General features: G+C 42.2%; 1 protein-coding gene across 1 annotated transcript in view; it reads left to right on the plus strand.

Annotated features, from left to right (window-relative positions):
• Positions 1-313: 313 nt before the first annotated feature.
• Positions 314-20,538, plus strand: part of Atad5 (ATPase family AAA domain containing 5) — a 54,474-nt gene continuing 34,249 nt past the window's right edge. Inside the window, exons 1-6 of the mRNA XM_036194422.1 lie at positions 314-740; positions 7,386-9,268; positions 12,086-12,194; positions 14,790-14,951; positions 16,666-16,792; positions 19,325-19,406. Of these exons, the coding sequence (XP_036050315.1) occupies positions 675-740; positions 7,386-9,268; positions 12,086-12,194; positions 14,790-14,951; positions 16,666-16,792; positions 19,325-19,406 (2,429 nt within the window). The 5' untranslated portion in view covers positions 314-674. The remainder of the gene's footprint in view (positions 741-7,385; positions 9,269-12,085; positions 12,195-14,789; positions 14,952-16,665; positions 16,793-19,324; positions 19,407-20,538) is intronic.

The following is a 20,538-nucleotide window of genomic DNA, read 5'->3' on the forward strand; positions in this document are numbered from 1 at the left end:
ATCCACCTGCCTCTGCCTCCCGAGTGCTGGGATTAAAGGCGTGAGCCACCACCGCCCGGCCAAAAATATAATTTTAAAGTCTAAGTCTTAATTCGGCCACCAAATGACTAGGTAACCTTAGGCAAATCACGTCCTTAATAGTCAAACACCGGATCGTCTGTCTCCGAAATTCCAGTAGGATTCCAGGGTAGAACTGGTTCCGTCACCTGCTGATTCGCCAAACGAAGTAGTTTGGTCTTCCTGGCTCACCGTAGGCGCAGCCTCCCGAAGCAGTCATAGGCTCCGCCCCCTGCGTTCCGGACGGCGCGAAAACCCAATTGACAAGAACTCCCGCCGAAGCCCCAAGGCCTGACCAGGTTCGGTGTGCGGCGCCCACTGCGGCCCGGGGCTCGAACGCTTAGCCCGGAGCGTCTGCCTCGGGGGCACCGTACACTGTTCAGCCGCCCCGCCGTGGGCCTGCGCTCGCGCTTTCTCGACGTCTCAGTCTAAGCCTGGCTTGACGGCCCTGGGCCCAGCCTCGCACTCGCGTCTGGCTGGTGGGTTCTCGGGGACCCGGGACGGACCCCGCGGTCCCGTAGCTTGCTCCCACTGGATCGGCCGCTTCTATGGCCTCCAGCCAGGCTGGGCCGGACCGCTGGAGGTCCTAGGATCCGGGGCTCTGGGAGGCAGGGATCATGGTGGGGGTCCTGACCATGGCGGCGGCTGCAGCTCCCCCTCCAGTAAAGGACTACGAGATTGAGGTGAGGTGGAGGATCTGTCAAATTCCTGTGTTGGGGAGTTTTGGCGTGGAGGTGGTGGGAGTCCTGTTGGCTTCTGGACGGGAAAGGAGTGATGTGTTGATCCACAGCTATAGTTTTGTGCGGGATGGTTGTTGCCTCGGTGTGTAATGGTAAGCCCTCATTGGAATTTTAAGAAGATTTCGGGTTCACTGTGAGCCAGGATTTAAAAAGCACAGTTCTCGGGTCCTGAAACATTGGTGGATGACATGTCACCGAGGATCTCACGTTCAAGTTCTTTGTTCGTGATGTGGAATCATAGAAAGGCGAAGAAGATAAAGCTTTAAGTTCAGTTAGTCTGTACAAATACCTGTCCTAGGAATTCCATTTAGAATGTCACTTAAGAATCAAGTCGGTTTCTCGTGGCTGCAGAGCTTAATGTAATCTAAGTTAAGAGTCTCTGTGGCACGTTAGGTGTTCTGTATTTACCATGTTTCAGAGAATACACTAAGCTGGGGACAGTGCTTAATGTGGGAAGCCTTGGGTTCCAGAAGAAAAAATACACCCTGCAACCATAATGATATTCTATGCCGTTAAGTAATGGCTAGGATCTTATAGTATACTTATGGCTGATATCTATATGTAGATACAGAAATACCCAAGCTGAATTTGGATCTACTGATCCTTTTGTAACCATTTTCCAAGTGCTGGGATTACAGGCTTGTGCCTCTCCACAGCTGCTATTTTTAAAAGTTATTTATTTTTATTTTATATGCATTGGTGTTTTGCCAACATGTGTGTCTGTATGTATGATGGTGTCAGATCCCCTGGAGCTGGAGTTACAGACAATGGTGATCTGCCATGTAGGTGCTGGGAATTGAACCTGGGTCCTCTGTGAGAGTAGCCAGTGAGTGCTCTTAACCTCTGAGCCATCTTTCCAGCCCCTCCTATGTTTTTTTAATACACCACGTCTCAGACTAGCATTCTAATTAATGTGTTCGGGTGCTTTTGAAGTGAGTTAAGATGTGTGTTCACTTTAATTCTCTTTTTGTTGTTTTTTGTTTTGTTTTTTTTTTTTCATGGCAGGGTTTCTCTGTGTAGTTCTGGCTGTCCTGGAACTCACTCTGTAGACCAGACTGGCCTGGCACTCACAGAGATCCTTATGCCTCTGCCTCCTGAATGCTGGGATTGAAGGCTTATATCACCACCATTGGCTTGTTTTTATTTCTTGTTACATTTAACGATTTATTTATTTTTATTTTATGTGCATTGATGTTTTCCCCATATGTATGTCTGTGTGAGGGGGTCAAATTCCCTGGTGCTGGAGTTACAGACAGCTGTGAGCTGCTGTGTGGGTGCTGGGAATTACACCTAGGTCCTCTGGAAGAGCAGATAATGCTCTTAACCTCTGAGCCATCTCTCCAGCCCCATCATATGAGTATTTTTACTTTCTACTACTCTTCAGTCATTGTTGTGCCCTGATTATGGCACAAGAAATTACTGATTATTTCATTTCAGATCCTGTGTTTACAAGATCCATCAGCCATGCTTCTTCCCAGGGGAAGTTGCTAGTTTGTGTGTTCACTGCTCCAGAGTCACAGTTCTTTTGGGGTAGATCCTACTCACATAGTCACATAAAGCCATGTGAACAAACAAGAAAGGAGAATGAAAAGAAAAAAAAAAAGAGAGAAAAAGGAAGTTTCCTATCATTTTTCTCTTTAATTCGTTCAAAAGAAATTCTAACTCTTAATTTTTAGAATCAAGTAACTGTTTTCTGCTGAAGAATATATACATTATTTGCTAAATCAAGTGAATTATTTAGCTTGTCTCAGGTGTAAAGGTCTTTGGGCACTGAATTATTTGATTTTGGGATGGTCAGGTTTATCAATCTTTGGTTTGTGGTTTCTGCTTTTGGTACCCTTCTTATAATGTCTATTTTATAATAATGATATTTACTCTTTAATATGGTAAGGGCTTTTTTTTTTAACATATCTTTACATAATGACCCTATGATAAGGTGAAAGATGATTGAATTCCAGGACAGAGCTACAGTGAGACTTTGTCTCTCAGAACAACAAATAATAATAATAAGTAAAATAAAGATGTGGGCCACCATACCTGATCTATGGGAAAATCTTACATCTGGTCTGAGTGGTGCACACCCTTAATACTAGCACTCTGGGGGCAGATGCCAGTGGATCTCTGTGAGTTTGAGGTGTGCCTGGTCTACATATCAATTTCTAGGACAACCAGGGATATGTAGAGAGACAGTGTCTCAATAAAACAAAACAATTGAAAAACAGACCAAATTAATTTTGTTTGAGGCAGGGTCTTGCTGAGTAGCCCAGACAGGCCGATCTCAAATTCACCATCCACCTGCCTCAGCCTGCTTGTACTGGGATCAGAGGCATGCATCACCACACCCAGTTCATTAAGTTACACTTAAAAATAAAAAGTAATTTACTTAAGATTTCCATACTAGTAGATGTCAGGGCTGATACTTAAACTTCGATCTGACTTGAGTGTCTGTTGTGTGGTGCCTCTGACACCATCTCAAAGCTTTATAGAAAATAATAATAGATCTTTTCTAATTCACTTATTATTTTAACCTATATAGTTTTGCTTGTATTTTACCTCATTTATCTACATGCTCAGAATTTGTCCCACTATCATTTCTTACTCTTTTGCCTGTTAATTTGAATGTTATTTTTATCACTTAAATTATTTTTAAAAATTATTTTGCTACATTTGTTTATTTATTGTATGTGCAGGGGTCAGCATATGTGTGAAGGTCAGAGGGCAATTTATGGGAAGAAGTGCCCCCCTTTTTACCATGATCCTGGGGCTCAAACTAGGTCATTGGGCTCGGCAGCATGTCCCTTTGCCTGCTGGGCCGTATCAAGGATGCCCTGTATGAATTCTTAGGCGGCCTTGTCTGGTTTCGCTCTTCTGACACGCTCCGTTGAGCTTCTGCCTACTTGTGCAGCATCAGTACTATGCTTTTAACCAGACAGCTTTGTTAATTCATTTGAATTTTCTCAAAATAAAAATCTCCTTACTGTCTTTAAAAGCAGTATTTTGTTATTTTGGCAGATGTATTTTATCCAATGAACTGAGAAGTTAAAGATTGAGAGTAGGATGGAAATATGGCTGAGAAGTAAGTTTATTAGTGTTGTAAGGCTTGGGCTTGGGTAAAGCAGAAGACAGGAAGGTTGAGGGCTGGAGCAGTAGCTCTGTTGGCAGAGTGCATGTCCCAGCAGGGGGTCGGGTGTGTATGGAAGCTAATGGAGTTGTTCTTTTTTTTGAGACAATCTCATTATACAGACCAGGCTGGCCTCAGACTCAGAGACATCTGCCTGCCTCTGTCTCCTGAATGCTGGGATTAAAAACATGAGTGACCACGCCCAGCCAGTAATTAACTTTGTAACCAATACAGTGTATGCATTTTCAGTTATGCAAGTTACCGATGCATTTTCTAGCTAACTCACTTTCATCTTTTTGTTTTTATATACATATGTCTTAGTCACACTTTTTTTTTTTTTTTTTTGCTATCAAGAGATACAGTGGCCAAGGCAGCTTTTTTCTTTTCTTTTCTTTTTTTTTTTTTTTTTTTTTGGTTTTTCGAGACAGGGTTTCTCTGTGTAGCTTTGCGCCTTTTTCCTGGAACTCACTTTGTAGACCAGGCTGGCCTCGAACTCACAGAGATCTGCCTGGCTCTGCCTCCCAAGTGCTGGGATTACAGGCGTGCGTCACCACCGCCAAGGCAGCTTTTAAAAAGAAAACATTTAATTGTGGCTTCTTTACAGTTTCAGAGGTTTAGCCATTATCATGGCAAGGAGTATGGCAATACTCATGGTGCTTGGAGCAGTAGCTGAGAGTTACATCCTGATCTGCAGGCCAAGAGAGAGAGAGAGACTGGGCCAGGCATGGGCTTTTGAAACCTCAAGGCCCACCCCCAGTGATACACTTTCTCCAAATAATTCAAATATATGAGCCTGTAGGGCCATTTTTACTCCAACCACCACAACATATTTGCTTAATTTAGTGGATTTCTAGGTCAGGTTTAAGGATCTTTGTAAGTAGTTTATGTTATTTAGACTTATTTCTTTGAGTTCTCATTCCTGTAGCCCAGGCTGGCCTGAAACTCTTTGCAACCTAGGAGGGCTTCCCACTCACTGTAGTTCTCCTGCCTCAGTTTCCAAGGCCCTGGAACTATAGGTATGAGTCACCATGCCCAGCTTTTGTTTATACTTAAAACCTACAATACACACGGAAACAAAATGAGAAATAATGTCTTTCTAAAGACAGGCTTAGTCATTCTACTCTAATAAACCCAGAAAAGTAAGATATTTCCTTACTCCAGTAGCAAAGTTGATTCAGGCCATTCACACGTAGTCAAGAAAACAAATACCGGTCACAGAAAATTAGACCAGTTAATTTGCCCATGCTACCCTACAGGTTTCACAATTGAAATCACCTGTACTCTTAAGATAAACCCATGAAACCTTTAGAAGATACAGGTATGGCCAAAAATGGGATCACTGTTGTTAGTGAGTCAGCAGCTGGATGAGTCCAGTCACCAAAAGTCTGTTTGCTCTAGGGATATAGAAAGCAGCATTAAATCTAAGTGTTGATCCATGTTCAAGTATTTCTAGAAGTTGGTTATTTTTTTTTTCTTTTTTTCTTTTTTTTTTTTGGTTTTTCGAGACAGGGTTTCTCTGAAGCTTTGGAGCCTGTCCTGGAACTCACTTTGTAGACCAGGCTGGCCTTGAACTCTCAGAGATCCACCTGCCTTTCCCTCCCGACTGTTGGGATTACAGGCTTGTGCCACCACCGCCCGGCATTTTTTTCTATTTTTGACATTGTTTTTTTTGTTTGTTTGGTTTTGTTTTTTCAAAAAGTGTCTTATGTAGATGTGACTGTCTTCAAGTTCAATAAATCCACCTTGAGCTTCTGCTGCTCCTGCCTCTACCTCCTCAGTGCTGGGATTGCAGGCACGTGCCACCATGCCTGGTTTTACTTCGTGGTGGGAACCAAATCCAGGGTTTTGTGCGTGCCTAGGCAGTTATTCTCCCCAGCCTTAGTGCTGGCGATGAAAACTACACTTTTATTGATAGTATCACCTGGTTAGTGATTGTCCACCCTGAGCAGTATGCTCTCTTCCTAGCATCCAGTGCCTTGCCCGGTCTTCGTCAGCCATACGTGGGTGCATTGTAATCTCTGTTTAGCTCGCCTGGGTGTAGATATCATTGCTGACTGCAAGTGACTAACACAAATATGACCATCCTTAGTGTTATAAGCACCTTAATTCTGTGAGGGTAATGGCTACTGCAGGAGATAGTTAATGACTTGTAGAAAATTAAAACAGTAGACTTGTGGCAAGTATTCTTTTGGTGGTCCCGGGCTTCTTAAATAACTATTTCTTAGAGATACTTAGAATGGTGTATTTATTTTTAACCAAAAAAGTAAAACAGAATGGATTGTTTGTTTGTAGGGGCCCTACCCTGTGTTCGGTTCCACATTTTTATGTATTCATTATAGATTCTGTGAGATAGATGATGCTTTCTAAGGTTAAAGAGGGTAGATAGGGCATGGTGATTCACATCTTTAGTCTCAGCATTTGAGAGGCAGAGGCAGGCAGATTTCTTAAGTTTGAGGCCAGCCTGGTCTACATAGTGAGTTGCAGGGCAACTGGGGCTATATAGAAATATACTGCCTCAAAACAAACAAACAAACAAACAAATAAATAAAATAACCAGAGGAGAGTAGAAATTTGTGCTTTCTTATGAGTTTAGTTTTGTTTCAATATAAATTTTTTGTTTGTTTTCTTTGAGCTAGAGTCTCCCTTATATTCCCTAGCCTGGAGCTTGCTATGTAGACTAGGCTGGCCTCAAACTCATAGAGATCTGCCAGCCTCAGATTCCCAAGTGCTGATCAGTATACACTTTGTTGTTGTTTTTGGTTCATTTGTTTTTGAGGCAGGGTCTGGCTACCTGTCCAGTAGCCCTGACTGGCCTGGAACTCTCTCTGTTGACCAAGCTGGCCTCCAACTCACAGAGATCTGCCTGTGGCTCTTGAATGCTGGGATTAGAGGCATGAACCACCACACCTAGCAATACAAACTTACTGAAGTATAGTATATATACATATGGTATAAAGTATACAAATTGGGAATGTAACTTGATACAACATAAAATTTGATTGTAGGTTTAACATTAAAGGTCATTTTCTTTCTAATGTGTCACTTTTCACCTAAAGTAGCCTTCCTGAGCTGGAGAGATGGCTCAGTGGTAAGAATGTTTCCATATACAAGTATATGACCTGAGTTCAAATGCCCAGCAAGTCAGGTATGACTGTACAGGCCTATAACTCCAGTGATATGTGGAAGCAAAGTCAGGAGGATTGCTGGGACCTGCCAGCCACCAACCTAGCTCCAGGTATAATGAGAGACCCTGTCCCAAGGGAATAGGCTGAAAGTGATAGAGAAGGACCCCTGACATCTTTCTGCAGCCTCTGCATGCATCCTTGTACACAGATGTGTGCATATGTCACACACACTCACATGTATACACACAAATAAAGTAGTCCTAGCTGTTAAATCTGTGTTGACAGTTGATATTTCATATTGTTTTCTTGAAATAAATGTGTCCCCCCTTTTTAAATTGCTAGCCATGCAAAAAGCGGAGGACAGACGATGACAGCTCTTCCTGTGAGACAATCACCAAGTATTTATCACCAGTAGGAAAGACTGGAGACAGAGTCTTCTCGCCGCCAAAAGCCAGTAATATTCTTCATTATTTTAGAAAGACTTCACCCTCAAATGAGAAGTCGACAAAAGAGGGCAAGATAAAGCCATCTCCATCACTGCTTGTTGACAACAGCAAAGACTGTAAAACACCTTTGGAAGTGCTCTCAAATGTGGAAGTTAAGAAGAAAGGAAAGAGAGTTAATTTATCTCATCAACTGAATGATATAAAAATTGAGTCGTCGGTGGGAATTAGTGGTGATCGTGAGGAGGACTGCAGTTTAAGTGATTTTGTGGAAAGCAGCACTGATGTTTTCCTTTACAAAAAACATGTAGAGGTTCTTACAGAAAGCATTCAAGACAGCAGAAACAAGCCAGTGACCCCCCCCAAAAGGTCCCGGAAAGTATATCCTAAACAAGACACCACAAAAAATGATGGCAAAATGTTGAGAAAAAGGAAGCACAGCAAGCTGCTAGATATGTCTGAAAGTTTACCCTTGGCAGACGAAATAAGTCAGCTTAAGAAAGGTGGCAAAGACATTAAACAGACGAAACCTTCTGTGGCCGATGAAAACACGAGGACTGCGAATCATGTGGACCCCAGAGCTTGTGCAACCAAAGTAGTTGATTTAAACAAGAGTACAATAACGGTCTCTTATGAGGAATTTTTAAAAAGTCACAAGGCAGCTAGAGTGGAAGAGATACCTGACCCTGCAGTGCCAGCTTGTGTTCCTTCTGCACCTGGTGAAGCAGTCAAAAGTTCTGAAGGTGAATCAGAAAGCTGTGAGTTATCTCCACACATACACCTTAAGACAGTTACTGTTCTTGCACAGGTTCACCCTACTCCCCCCAAAAAGAAAGGGAAAATACCGCCAATGTTCTTGAAACAGAAACAGCTTGATCTGGAGAGTAGCCTCTCTGATCCAGAAAATGAGCACACAGCTCAGAAAAGGAAATCGAATGTTGTGATTCAGGAGGGCCAGTTAGAACTGGCTGTGCTGGAAGCCGGGAGCTCTGAGGCTTTGGTACCAAAGTGCAGCATGGAAGAGAGACAGCAGTTTATGAGAGCATTCAGGCAGCCGCCGTCAGAAATGCTCAAAACTGGACTCAAGAGACCTTTGGAGAAGCAGAAAGACCCAAGTGAAAAATCTGTAAATGAAGACGGTGATAACAGTTCTGAAAAAATCATAGAAAATCCTAATATCCAGATAGTTTTAAATCATGGTAGTTCACAGACACACACTGATAAAGCAAGTTTTCCGAAGGAGAAAAGTAAAAAGTCAAAGAAAAAAGATAGGAAAACGATAGGCACTAGGACCACTCCAGGTGGAAACCGAGAAGAAAACATGCAAAAGGAAAAAACATCCTTTTCCTCAAAAGATAAACCAAAACAAACTAGCCTTCGAAGGAGTTTAAGACAGAAGTCCGAAGTTTCCAAAAGCAAATCATTACTTAACAGTGAAAGTCTTGTTTGTGAGGATACAGCACACAACTCTCTAGAAATGGCTCTGTGTGACAGAAATAAATCAAGAAAACACAGCACACCAATCAAGGATATGGTCACACATTCCAAAGCTGAGCCTGAAAACAGGCTGCAGAACGTTTCCACACCCAAGCCAACCAGGAGATCTCTAAGAGGTAGCAACACGCCTGCCACAGTCACCCTTAGAGGTACTGAGTCTGAGGATGCCCAGGACACTAGTCCTGTGAAGCCTTCCACCCCAAAAGCAGCCAGCATATCAGAAAAACACAGCCTGTACACAGCGGAATTAATAACAATACCCTCTGATTCGGAGAGCCCCATTAGGTAAAATTTTGTTTAAGTTGAAACCTTCTACATGTATTATTAATTGGGAAGGGAAATTCTTCAAGCATTGTAGAGTTTATTTATTTTCTAGAATGCAGTTTATTTATAAATAGATTTTTAATATGTATACAACTCTGAGGATTGAACCTCATAGCTTAGGTAAGTGGTCTACCACTTAGCTACATCTCCGCCGTTTTCACTTGAGACAAGGTATCCTAGGTTGTTCAGACTGGTCTTGATTTTCAGCCAGGCCTTAAACATGCTCTTCCTCTCTGTACTCTCCCAAGTAGCTGGGAGATGACAGACCTGTGCCACCCAGCCTGGCTTTTGTTTTGTTTTGAGACAGGGTCTTATTCAGTAGCTCAGACTGGAACTCAGTGTGTAGCCTAGAATGCTTTCAAACTTGTGCCAGTCCTCCTGCCTCAGCTTCGAGTGCTGGGTTCTAGTGTGAGCCACTGCACACAGGTTTATTAACTAATTAGTTATTCAGACACGTTCTTGCTCTAGACAAAGTTAGTCCAGGACTCAGAATCCTCTTCCAAATGCTAGGATTGCTGGTGTGTACCCCCACACCTAGCTAATACAGCTAATTTAAAGTCTGTTTCAGAAGAGTTACAAAAACATTTGAGATGAGTTTAAACTCTTTTTTTCCTTTGGTTTTTCTTTTTTTTTCTTTCTTTTTTTTTTTTTTTTTTTTTTGGTTTTTCAAGACAGGGTTTTCCTGTGTAGCTTTGCACCTTTCCTGGAACTCACTTGGTAGCCCAGGCTGGCCTCAAGTGCTGGGATTAAAGGCGTGTGCCACCACTGCCCCAGCCTTTCCTTTGGTTTTTCAAGACAAGAGTTTTTCTGTGTAGCTTTGACTGTCCTGAAACTCACTTTGTAGACCAGGATGGCCTTGAACTCTGCCTCCCAATTGCTGGGATTAAAGGCACATGCCACCACACCACCGCCCAGCTAGTTCTAAACTCTTATTTGTTAAGTACTCAAATAGGAAATTGAAAATAAATCATAAGGTCAGGTGGTATTGGTGAAATTATTAAGGCCTCTCCACGTAGTTAGAAGGGAGGTTAATTTTGTGGGGTAACTTACAAATGAAGGGATAGGTAGGTTGTAGGGTCTGGCAAAGGTATGGCGCAGTCCAGCGGTGTTCTCTGGAGATCTCTGCTTGGTCTACCTGCAGCATCCAGGGTCCAGGAACCAAAGAGATCCCTCTCATTTGGATCCTGGGTCTTTAGCGTCCTCTCTCAGCTCCACCTTGTAAGTGTGACCGTTACTGAAGCCTCAATGGGGGTTGGAACTTCCAGGCCAAGGCTGGAATGGCTACCCACTACAAGGTGGTGGTGGCACATGCTTTTAATCCCAGCACGGATTTTTTGTGAGTTTGAGGCCAGCCTGGTCTACAGAGCAAGATCCAGGACAAGCACCAAAACTACACGGAGAAACCCTGTCTCAAAAAATAGAACAAAACATAAATATCATAAGAGTGTTTTTTATTGTTGATTTTTGTTGTTTTGAATCAGGATTCCTTACGTAGGCTCGGCTGTCATGGAACTCTATGTAGAACAGTCTGACCTCCAATTCAAGGAGATTCCCTTTCCTGAGTCTGTGGTGCAGAAGACTTGCACCACCACACCCAGCTGAGTGTTATTCCTTAGGTACTGACATACCTGGAGCATATTCTTGCATACTGGGCCTGTCTAATAGTACAGTGATCCAGGGACTAGTTTTAATTTTCTTCAAGAAGTATTGTTTTTTTGAGACAGGGTTTCTCTGTGTAGTTTTACGCCTTTCCTGGAATTCGATTTGTAGACCTGGCTGGCCTCAAAGGAAGAATTATTTTTCTCTTTTTGTTTCTGTTTTTGCTGTGCTTAGTGGGGCTAAAACTCAGGGCCTTGCTCATACTAGGCAGGTAGACTTAGCTTCCTCCCCTTTCTTCCTTCCTTCCTTCTCCCTCTTCTCTCCCTCTTTCTTTGGTTTTTTTTTGTTTTGTTTTGTTTTTTATTTTTTATTTTTTGAGACAAGGTCTCCCTTGGATGGCCTAGAATTTGCTATATAGACCAGGCTGGCCTTGAATTCATGAGTGATTCTCCCACTTCTGGTTCCCAGGTGCTTGAATTATGGGTATCACCATTAGGCTTATTATTTTGTGGTGGTGGGAGGTGACAGGGTTTCCCTGTGTAGCTCTGGTTATCCTGGAACTCGCTCTGTAGACCAGGCTGGCTGGAACTCAGATTTCCACCTGCTTCTGCCTCCCAAATTTTGTGATTAAAGGTGTGTGCCACCACCCCTGGGCAATGCTTATTGTTTTTATGTTTTGAAAGCAAGCGAGATTTTATTGAAAAGTAAACTCCACAGCATGGATGGGTGCTGAAAATGTGTTGATTAGGCTTAATATTTCTTTTATTTGGTTTATTTATTTATTTATTTCCAAGACAGGTTTTCTCTGTGTAACAGCCCTGGCTGTCCTGGAACTTGCTTTGTAGACAAGGATGGCCTCGAAATCACAGAGATCTGTCTGCCTCTGCTTCCCGAATGCTGGGATTAAAGGCATGTACCACCACCTCCAGCTAGGCTTATTAAATGAAGTAATAAATTATAAACCTTGGGGCTGGCAATGTAGCTAAGTGGTAGAATTGTTGCTCAGTATGTACATGGTTCCATCCCCAGCACCAGAATTAAATTAAAAAGTTTCACTTATTATTGAATCAAACTGATGACAATTTTTTCTTTTTAAGTTGGAATACTAACTGGTTTGTTTTTATATTTAACATCCTGTACATTGTTATGAAAATATTTATAAATGTCATTCTTTTCCAGAATGAAATTCACTAGAATTAGTACTCCCCAAAAATCTAAGAAAAAATCCAAGAAAATGTCTAAGAAATCTGAAACAACTGAGGGAGATCTCACTTCTCAGAAGAGAAAGGTAATAAAAGTACTGAAGTCCTGAAGGTGACACTGTTTCCTTAAAAGACCGGCAATAATTACTGGAAGTGATAGCAAAGAGGATTCCTATGTATTATAAGTCCATTAATTACAACCTATGCCATTTATTCTCTTGTTTCTCTGATGATATACACACACACACACACACACACACTAATAGTGTATACTATGTGATTGTATTAGCTTTGTCTGTTTGGGGGGTCAAGGGGACAGTGCTGGGATGTGTAAGACATCCTAGGTTAAGTGTTCTACCACTAAACTTTATCCTCTACCCTCTTCTTATTTTTTGACTTTGAGACATAGTCTTCATAACTTGCTTAGCTGGCCTTGAGCCCAGTACTCATAGGCAAACAGGCAGTCATTGAATGTATGATTGGCCTGCTTCAGTTTCTCTATGTGTTTTTTTAAAATTTTTTTCTTTATTTTTATTTTCTGTGTATGGGTGTTTTGCCTGCTTATATGTCTGCACCATATTTATGCAGTACCTGAAGAAACCAAAGAGGGCTTCAGATTGCCTGGGACTGGAGTTACAGATGGTTGTGAGTCACATGGGTGCTGGGAATTTAACCCTAGTCTCTGGGAGAGCAGCCAGTGCTCTTAACTGCTGAGATACCTGTGTTCTTATTTACTGAGCCGCCACTCCAGCTCCTCCCTGTGTGTTCTTAACCCCTTTTAGGAATCAAGGTCTCCCTATGTAGACCAGACTGGATTCAAACTCACAGGTGTCCACATCTACCTGCATCTACCTAGAGGGCTGAGATTATAGGTGTGCACCATCATACATGGCCCCTAGTGCTGTTCTTTTTTATTTTTATTTTTTCTGGACAGGATTTCTTTGTGCAGCCTTGGCTGTCCTGGAACTCACTCTATAGACCAAACTCACAGAGATCAGACTGCATCTGTGCCTGGATTAAAGGCCTGTGGCACTACTCCCACCTCTCAGCTCTATTCTTAACTCTTTCTTTTCTATCATATCTAATTAGATTCTGTAGAATCAATGTCCATGTATTAGATATTCTTCCTTTATATTATCTAGTGAGAGCCTTGTATACAGCATGTGCAGTAACTAATTCACCTTAGTTCATTAACTAAAATCAAAGAATAGAGCCGGGTGGTGGTGGCACAGACCTTTAATTCCAGCACTTGGGAGGCAGGGGCAGGCGGATCTCTGTGAGTTTCAGGCCAGCCTGGTCTACAGAGTGAGTTCCACAAAAGGAGCCAGAGCTACACAGAGAAACCCTGTCTCAAAACCTCCCCCCTCCCAAAAAAAAGAGAATATATTGTCATCAAGGTAGTGGGAAAATCACCCACCAATTTGAATGTAAATTGTAGACCCTCTTCTGAATTTTTGTTTTGTTTTGTTTTTGTTTTTGTTCATGACAGGGTTTTTCTATGTAGTTCTGGCTGTCCCAGAACTCGCTCTGTAGCAAACTCACAGAGATCTGCCTGCCTCTGCCTCCTGGGTGCTGGGATTAAAGGCATGTGCCACCACGACCTGGCTAAATTTTGGTTTTTAAAAGAGACTGTGTGTGTGTGTGTGTGTGTGTGTGAGAGAGATGTGTTTGCATGTACAGTAAGTACTCTTACCTGCATTTGTGGCAGTGTGCAACACCACCACACTGGAGTCAGTCCTTGTCTTCCACCTTATTTGTTATAGGATCTTCCATTTGCTACTGCATGGTCTAGACTAGCCAGCTTGTGAATCCTCCCATTTCTCTGGAGGAACATTGGGATTATCGACTGGTATATAGCAGCTACCATGCCCAACTTTATATAGGTTCTGGGTTCAGTTATTTGTTTGTTTTGGTCTTTTTGAGACAGGGTCTCACTGTGTAGCTGTGGGTATCCTGGAACTCACCAATACAGATCAAGCTGGCCTCAAACTCACTCCTGCTTCTGCTGAGACTTGAGTGCTGGGTCTAAAAGCGTGCGCCACCTGGTTCTGTCTTTGTTGTATTTTTTTTTTTGTTTTTTTTTTTTAAGATTTATTTCTCTATTATGTATACAGTGTTTCTGAATGTATACCTGCGGGCCAGAAGAGGGCACCAAATCTCTTTACAGATGGTTATGAGCCACCTTGTGATTGCTGGGAATTGAACTGAGGACTTCGGAAGAGCAGCCAGCACTCTTAACTACTGAGCCATCTCTCCAGCCTGGTTTGGGTTTATATGCAGATACACTTATAATGACAATTATAGGTTTAAAAAAAAATCAGACCAGGTGGTGGTGGCACATGGCTTTAATCCTAGCACTCAGGAGGCAGAGCCAGGCGGATCTCTGAGTTTGAGGCCAGCCTGGTCAACAGAGATCCAGGACGGGCACCGAAACTACACAGAGAAACCCTGTCTCGAAAAACCAAAAAAAAAAAAAAGAAAAAAGAAAAAAAAATTAAGACTAAGTATTACTAAATAAATTTGTATTTGGGCTCCTTGGTAAGATTTGAATAATCATTTCCTGGTTGATTATTAATGTAATTTATGTAAATGTTTTTTCCATTATGTATTTCTAGGTTTTTCTGTTATCAAATATGAAATTCTTTCTGTGATCTGAATTAATAGTTCAAATTTTTGTCTAGGCAAACAGTACTTCAAAAAATGTATCCAAAGCAAAACAACTGATTGAGAAAGCAAAAGCTTTCCGAGTCAGTGTATCAAAGGCTGAAGAAACAGTGGTCCCGTTGAGGCGTTCCTGTAGGCACCAGACACTTCCTGAAAGGGAGAAGTCACCAGAGTCAGATGTAAGTATTCCAGTATCTGCTGATATAGTTGTTACTGTTTTGTTATTAGGAGTGGGGGAAGGAAACCATTATAGAGGTGTAAGGTCATATTCAATAGCCTGGACATGGTGGACATTCTGCTTTAAAAGCCTTTGGCTCACGGGATATACTCTAGTCTCGGGTCACTCAAGGTATCTTGTAAACCAAACCGACTCTTTCCATTCCTCAAGCAGTTCTTTACCATAGTCACACTAAATTTCATTTCTCCCTGATTGTTCACGTTCACTGTCTATTTTCTTGCTTTGAAATTCACATTCCAAGTACTGTCTGCTACCTGAGAATTCTCTACTCGACTTTTACTATCCTGCTAAAAGCCACTGCCTCCTATTTTTTAAAAATAGTTTTATTGAGATATAATTCACATGCTGTACAGTTGGGCATTTAAGTGTGCAATTCAAAATTGAAGGTGTTATGGTGCATACCTGGAATTGTAGCACTGGGGAGGTAAAATAGGGGGATCAGAAGTTTGGGGTGCTCCTCAGGCTATGTGATAAGTTTGAAGGCAGCCTGACCTACATGAGACCCTGTCTCAAGAGAAAAAAAAAAGTATGCAGTTCAGTGTCTTTGAGTACATTCAGAGTTGTACTTCTACTATAACCAATTTTAGAAATTTTTCTGTTTTTGAAACAGGGTCTTAATATGTAGCCCAGGGTCCCTCAAATTCACTATCCTTTTGCCTCCGCTGGGATGGTATGTGCCACTATGTGAGTTTAGACCGTTTCTGCCTCCAAAGAGGAGACCGTTCCCCTTTGCTGCTGCTTTCCAGTCCTCCCGTCTCCCTGTGACAGCTACTCATCCTCCTTCTAGTTCTGTAGATTTTCTCTTCTGGACAGTTGATAAAATACTGTATGATATAATACGGGAGACCATCATCCACTGAGCTACAGCCCCAGCCTCTGTGATATCAATTATCCCTTTTTCCAGTGTACCATGCTCTATATGCTATCTACCCATTAGTTATTTAGTAGCCACTTCAGCTATCGGATCCAGCGAGGCAGGATTAACAGTGCTTGTGTTCAAGCGTCCTTATGCTGGATAGTGGCTCCAGAGTGTAAGAATAGTATTGCTGGCAATCTGGGGACACAGGAGAAGCAGTGGAAAGGGTGACAATTCTTCACGTAGTAAGGAAAGAAGCTGGGCATGGTGGTGCACACCTTTAACCTGAGCACCCCAGGCAGAGGCCAGTTTAAGGTTAGCCTTGTGTGCAGAGCAAGTTCCTGGAGAGCCAGAGATATACTGTGAGATGCCCTCAGAGAGAGAAGGAGGGGAAGGGGGAGGGAGGAGGTGCTGAAATTACAAAAATCTGTAGTAAGAATCCTTTATCTAGGGGTTGGGGATTTGATTTAGCTCAACTGAATCCTAGCAAGTGCAAGGTCCTGGGTTCGCTCCTCAGTTCCCAGGGTGTGTGGGGGGGAACGGGGACGGGGAGGGGGGGGGACAGGACCCTTTATCTGTGAAATTATGAAGAAAAAGGAAATTCCTTCAGTTTTACTATCAGACCTCAATCTGAAAAAGTTGTGGTCAAAGAGTGTGTTCTCAGGTATGTATGTATGTGGAAACAACCTAGCTCAGAACTGTCTGAGGCTTAGGTATTCACTGGGGTTATTGGAATCTCCTATGGACAAGGGAAAGTACTGTATTAAAGTGTTATTTTTTCTTCCTTATTTTGTCTTAGGATTCTGTAATACTAATAGATTCAAGTCCAACTTCTGTAAAGCAACCAGAGAAAAATCAGAAGAAACTTAAGAATTTGAATGATGTACTAGGAAAAAAACTTAACAAGCCTTCTAAAAATATCCCTGGTAATTGGATTTAATATGGTTTGATGAATAGTAGAGTGTTTGGGGGCAATTAATTCTGAGATTTCCGGTGCAAAGTTAATGTCATGTCCCATAAAATAGGTGTTTTGTTTCTTTCTTTCTTTCTTTTTTTTTTTTGGTTTTTCGAGACAGGGTTTCTCTGTAGCCTTTGGTCCTGTCCTGGAACTTGCTTTGTAGACCAGGCTGGCCTCGAACTCACAGAGATCCACCTGCCTCTGCCTCCCTGAGTGCTGGGATTACAGGTGTGTGCCACTACTGCCCGGCTGTTTGTTTCTTTTCTTTTCTTTGAGACAAGTTTTCAGAGATCTGTCTGCCTCTGCCTATGAAGTGGTGGGATTAAAGGCATGTCTAGCTTGTTTTGTGGGACAGGATTGCCTATCACCAGACTAGTTACTTACTATGTAATTGAGGCTGGCCTTCATCCCCTCGTCTTCCTGTGTCTACCTTCAAGTGCTGGGATTATAGTGTGTGCCACCTTGCCTGCCTAATTATTTCCATTTTGATAAGTAAAATTTTGAGGTAGAGCCCTTGCCTAGTAAGTGCAAGGCCCTGGGTCCTTAGCTCCCAGGAGGAAAACAAATTTTTTTTGAGCAAGTTTTTCAAAGAAAAAAATGAGAATCTTTTTTGTTTTGTTTTGTTTTGTTTTGTTTTTTGAGACATGGTTTCTCTATGTGGCTTTGTGCCTTTCCTTGATATAGCTTGGTAGACCAGGCTGGCCTCGAACTCACAAAGATCCGCCTGCCTCTGCCTCCCGAGTGCTGGGATTAAAGGTGTGTGCCACCACCGCCCAGCGAGAATCTTATTTTTTAAACTTTGTTTTGGGACATATATCAAATTTTTCTGTGTTCATTAAAACATTTCCTTATAGCTAGGTGTGGTGGCACACTCTTTTCATCCCAGCACTTGGGAAGCATAGGCAGATGGATCTTGTGAGTTCGAAGTCAGCCTGGTCTACAGAGTGAGTTCCAGGACAGCCAGAACTACACAGAAAGACACTGTCTTGAAAAACCAAACCAAACCAAAAAAAATTTTTTATTATTATTATTATTATTATTATTATTGCTATTATTGCTATTTTGGTGTTTTGTCTTTTTAAGACAGAGTTTCTCTGTGTAGCTTTGGCTTTCCTGGATCTCACTCTGTAGCCCAGGCTGGCCTGGAACTCACAGAGATCCACCTGCCTCTGCCTCCCAATGCCAGGATTAAGGGCATGCACCACCACTGCCTGGTATATTTCCTTATTATTTTTTTTTTTTTATTGACTGATTGATTTGTGTGTTCCCCTGTGAGGCTGTAAGACAATTGCAGGTGTGGCTCCTCACCTTCTACTGTGGCTTATACATGAGCTTCAGGGATACAGCCTGGTTTGTCACTCTATCTACTGAGCCATCTGTACAGCCCTCAAATTTTTTAGTAAAATTTATTTATTTTTTAGCTATTTATTTTTATTTAATTAATTAATTTAGTTTAGTTTTTTTCGAGACAGGGTTTCTGTGTAGTTTTGGTGCCTTTCCTGGAACTCACTCTGTAGCCCAGGCTGACCTCGAACTCACAGAGATCCGCCTGGCTCTGCCTCCCAAGTGGTGGGATTAAAGGCGTGCGCCACCACTGCCCGACTTAAGTATTTAATTTTAAAGATTTATTTATGTATTGTATGTTTGAGTGCTCTATCTGCATGTGCACCTTTATGGCAGACGAGGGCATCAGATTCCACTATAGGTGGGTGTGAGCCACCATGTGGTTGCTGGGAATTGAACTCAGTACCTCTGGAAGAGCAGCCAGTCCTCTTAATCGCTGAGCCATCTCTCAGGCCCCAACTATTTATTTATTGAAACAGGGTCTCTCTTCACATCCTACCTGACCTGGGACTCATTATGTAGAACAGGCTGGCCTTGAACTCAAATCAGCCTGCCTTTGCCTTCCAAGAGTTGGGATTAAAGGTGTGTACCACCTTGCCCAGCTTTATTTTTATTTTTTATTTTTGTATTTATTTGGTTTTTTGAGACAGGGTTTTTCTGTGTAGCTTTGAGCCTTTCCTGGAACTCATTCTGTAGCCCAGGCTGGCCTTAATGGACCTCAGCACACCACCACTGCCCAGCTTTATTTTTATTTTTGTTATGTGTGTTTGTATCTGTGTATGCATGCTACTTGTGTGTGGGGGTGAGGAGGCCCGAAGAGAGCTGCTTTCTCTGGAGCTGGAATTACAGAAAGTTGTGAGTCTTCCAACGTTGGTGTTGGTTACCAAACTCGGGTCCTCTGGAGGAGCTCTGTGTGCTCTTAACTGCTAAGCCCTCTCTCCAGCCCCTGTTTTGTTTGTTCATTTTTAACAAAAATTTTAAGATGTACATTATAGGATTCTGTAATTAAAAATGAAAGATTCCCAGGGGGTTCCAATATCACCAAGTTGATGAAACATTATACAGCATTTTTATAATTAATAAGTTTTTAAAGGTAATTGAAGGTGAGTGGGGATGCTAAACATTTAATACTAACCCAAGTATTGATTTTTCTAAGGAAAAATGAAAATTGCTCCTTTATTTCTTGCCAAAAAGACTAAGAGAACAGCCATTCCTGTCCTTGATTTGGATGAAAGCAGGTCAGTCCAATACAAATATATAAATATTTTATGGAACACAAGTTTTATTTATTTGTTTACTTTAATTAGATGTCAATGACTATTTGAAATCTCTTATTTTACATGTGCATATATGTGTGGTGTATGTATGTAGCATATTTGTGGGTATCTGTGCTAGTGTGTGCCCGTGTGCAGTTATTCATGTGTATAAGTGGAGGTCAGAAGCAGATAACAGGCGTCTTCCTCCATTACCCAGCTTTTATGTGGGTGTTGGGCATTGCAACTCCAGTCTCCACACTGACATGGCAAGTGCTTTTGAGTCAGCCTCCCAGCCCTCTGGTGAAGTTTTAAAACATACTGTTGATGATGCTTGCACTACTGTTGAAGGTCTTAGGGTTTTGTCAAGGCTTTGGGGCTATTTCACATAAAATAGCAGAAGAATTAAAAACAAAGTATCAAACTTTGTTCATGACCCTCATTCAATACAATGTCTACAATGATCAGGCACTATTTTTGGCACTAGGAATGTTAAGGGAAAGACAGTGCCTGTCCTCATGAGGCTTATAGTCTCCAGAGGGAATACAGCCTATAAACATCAACTGGTTTAACACGTGAAAAATGGATATTGTGCTAAGGAAGGGCACAAAATATTACTAGTTTATATTAGAGAGATTTTTTTCTGGTCATTTCACTCACAGAATGATGATACCTGACCTCTGAAGGAGAAGCAGCAGCTCTCCAAGGGGAGGGGAATGTTCTAGAAGAGGGAGCTCTGCGCAGTACCTGAGACTGTAAGGAGTGCGCTAAGCCCCAATGATAGGAAGAACGCTAGTGTGAGCTCAGCCCCAGAGCGGGAGCGGGATGGGAGACTGACTGCAGAACTAGGCTCCAGCCAGTAGAAGAGCATAGACGCCGTGCTGACGGGTCTGCTAAGAGTGACACCAGTACACAAAGAGATTGAGTGCTCCTGTAACAGATCTGGATTGTGAATGCTGAGTGTGCCTACTAGATGAGTCTATGACTGCACAAAGAGCAGGACACAGGTTGGTAGGGTACCTTGTCTGACATACAGGGAGCCCCAGGTTTAATTCCTAGCACTGCATAAATTGGGTGTAAAGAGAGACACTAATCCCAGCCCTTGGGAGACTGGGGC

This window comes from Onychomys torridus, chromosome 8, assembly GCF_903995425.1.
Source record: "Onychomys torridus chromosome 8, mOncTor1.1, whole genome shotgun sequence".
Lineage (NCBI taxonomy): Eukaryota > Metazoa > Chordata > Mammalia > Rodentia > Cricetidae > Onychomys > Onychomys torridus.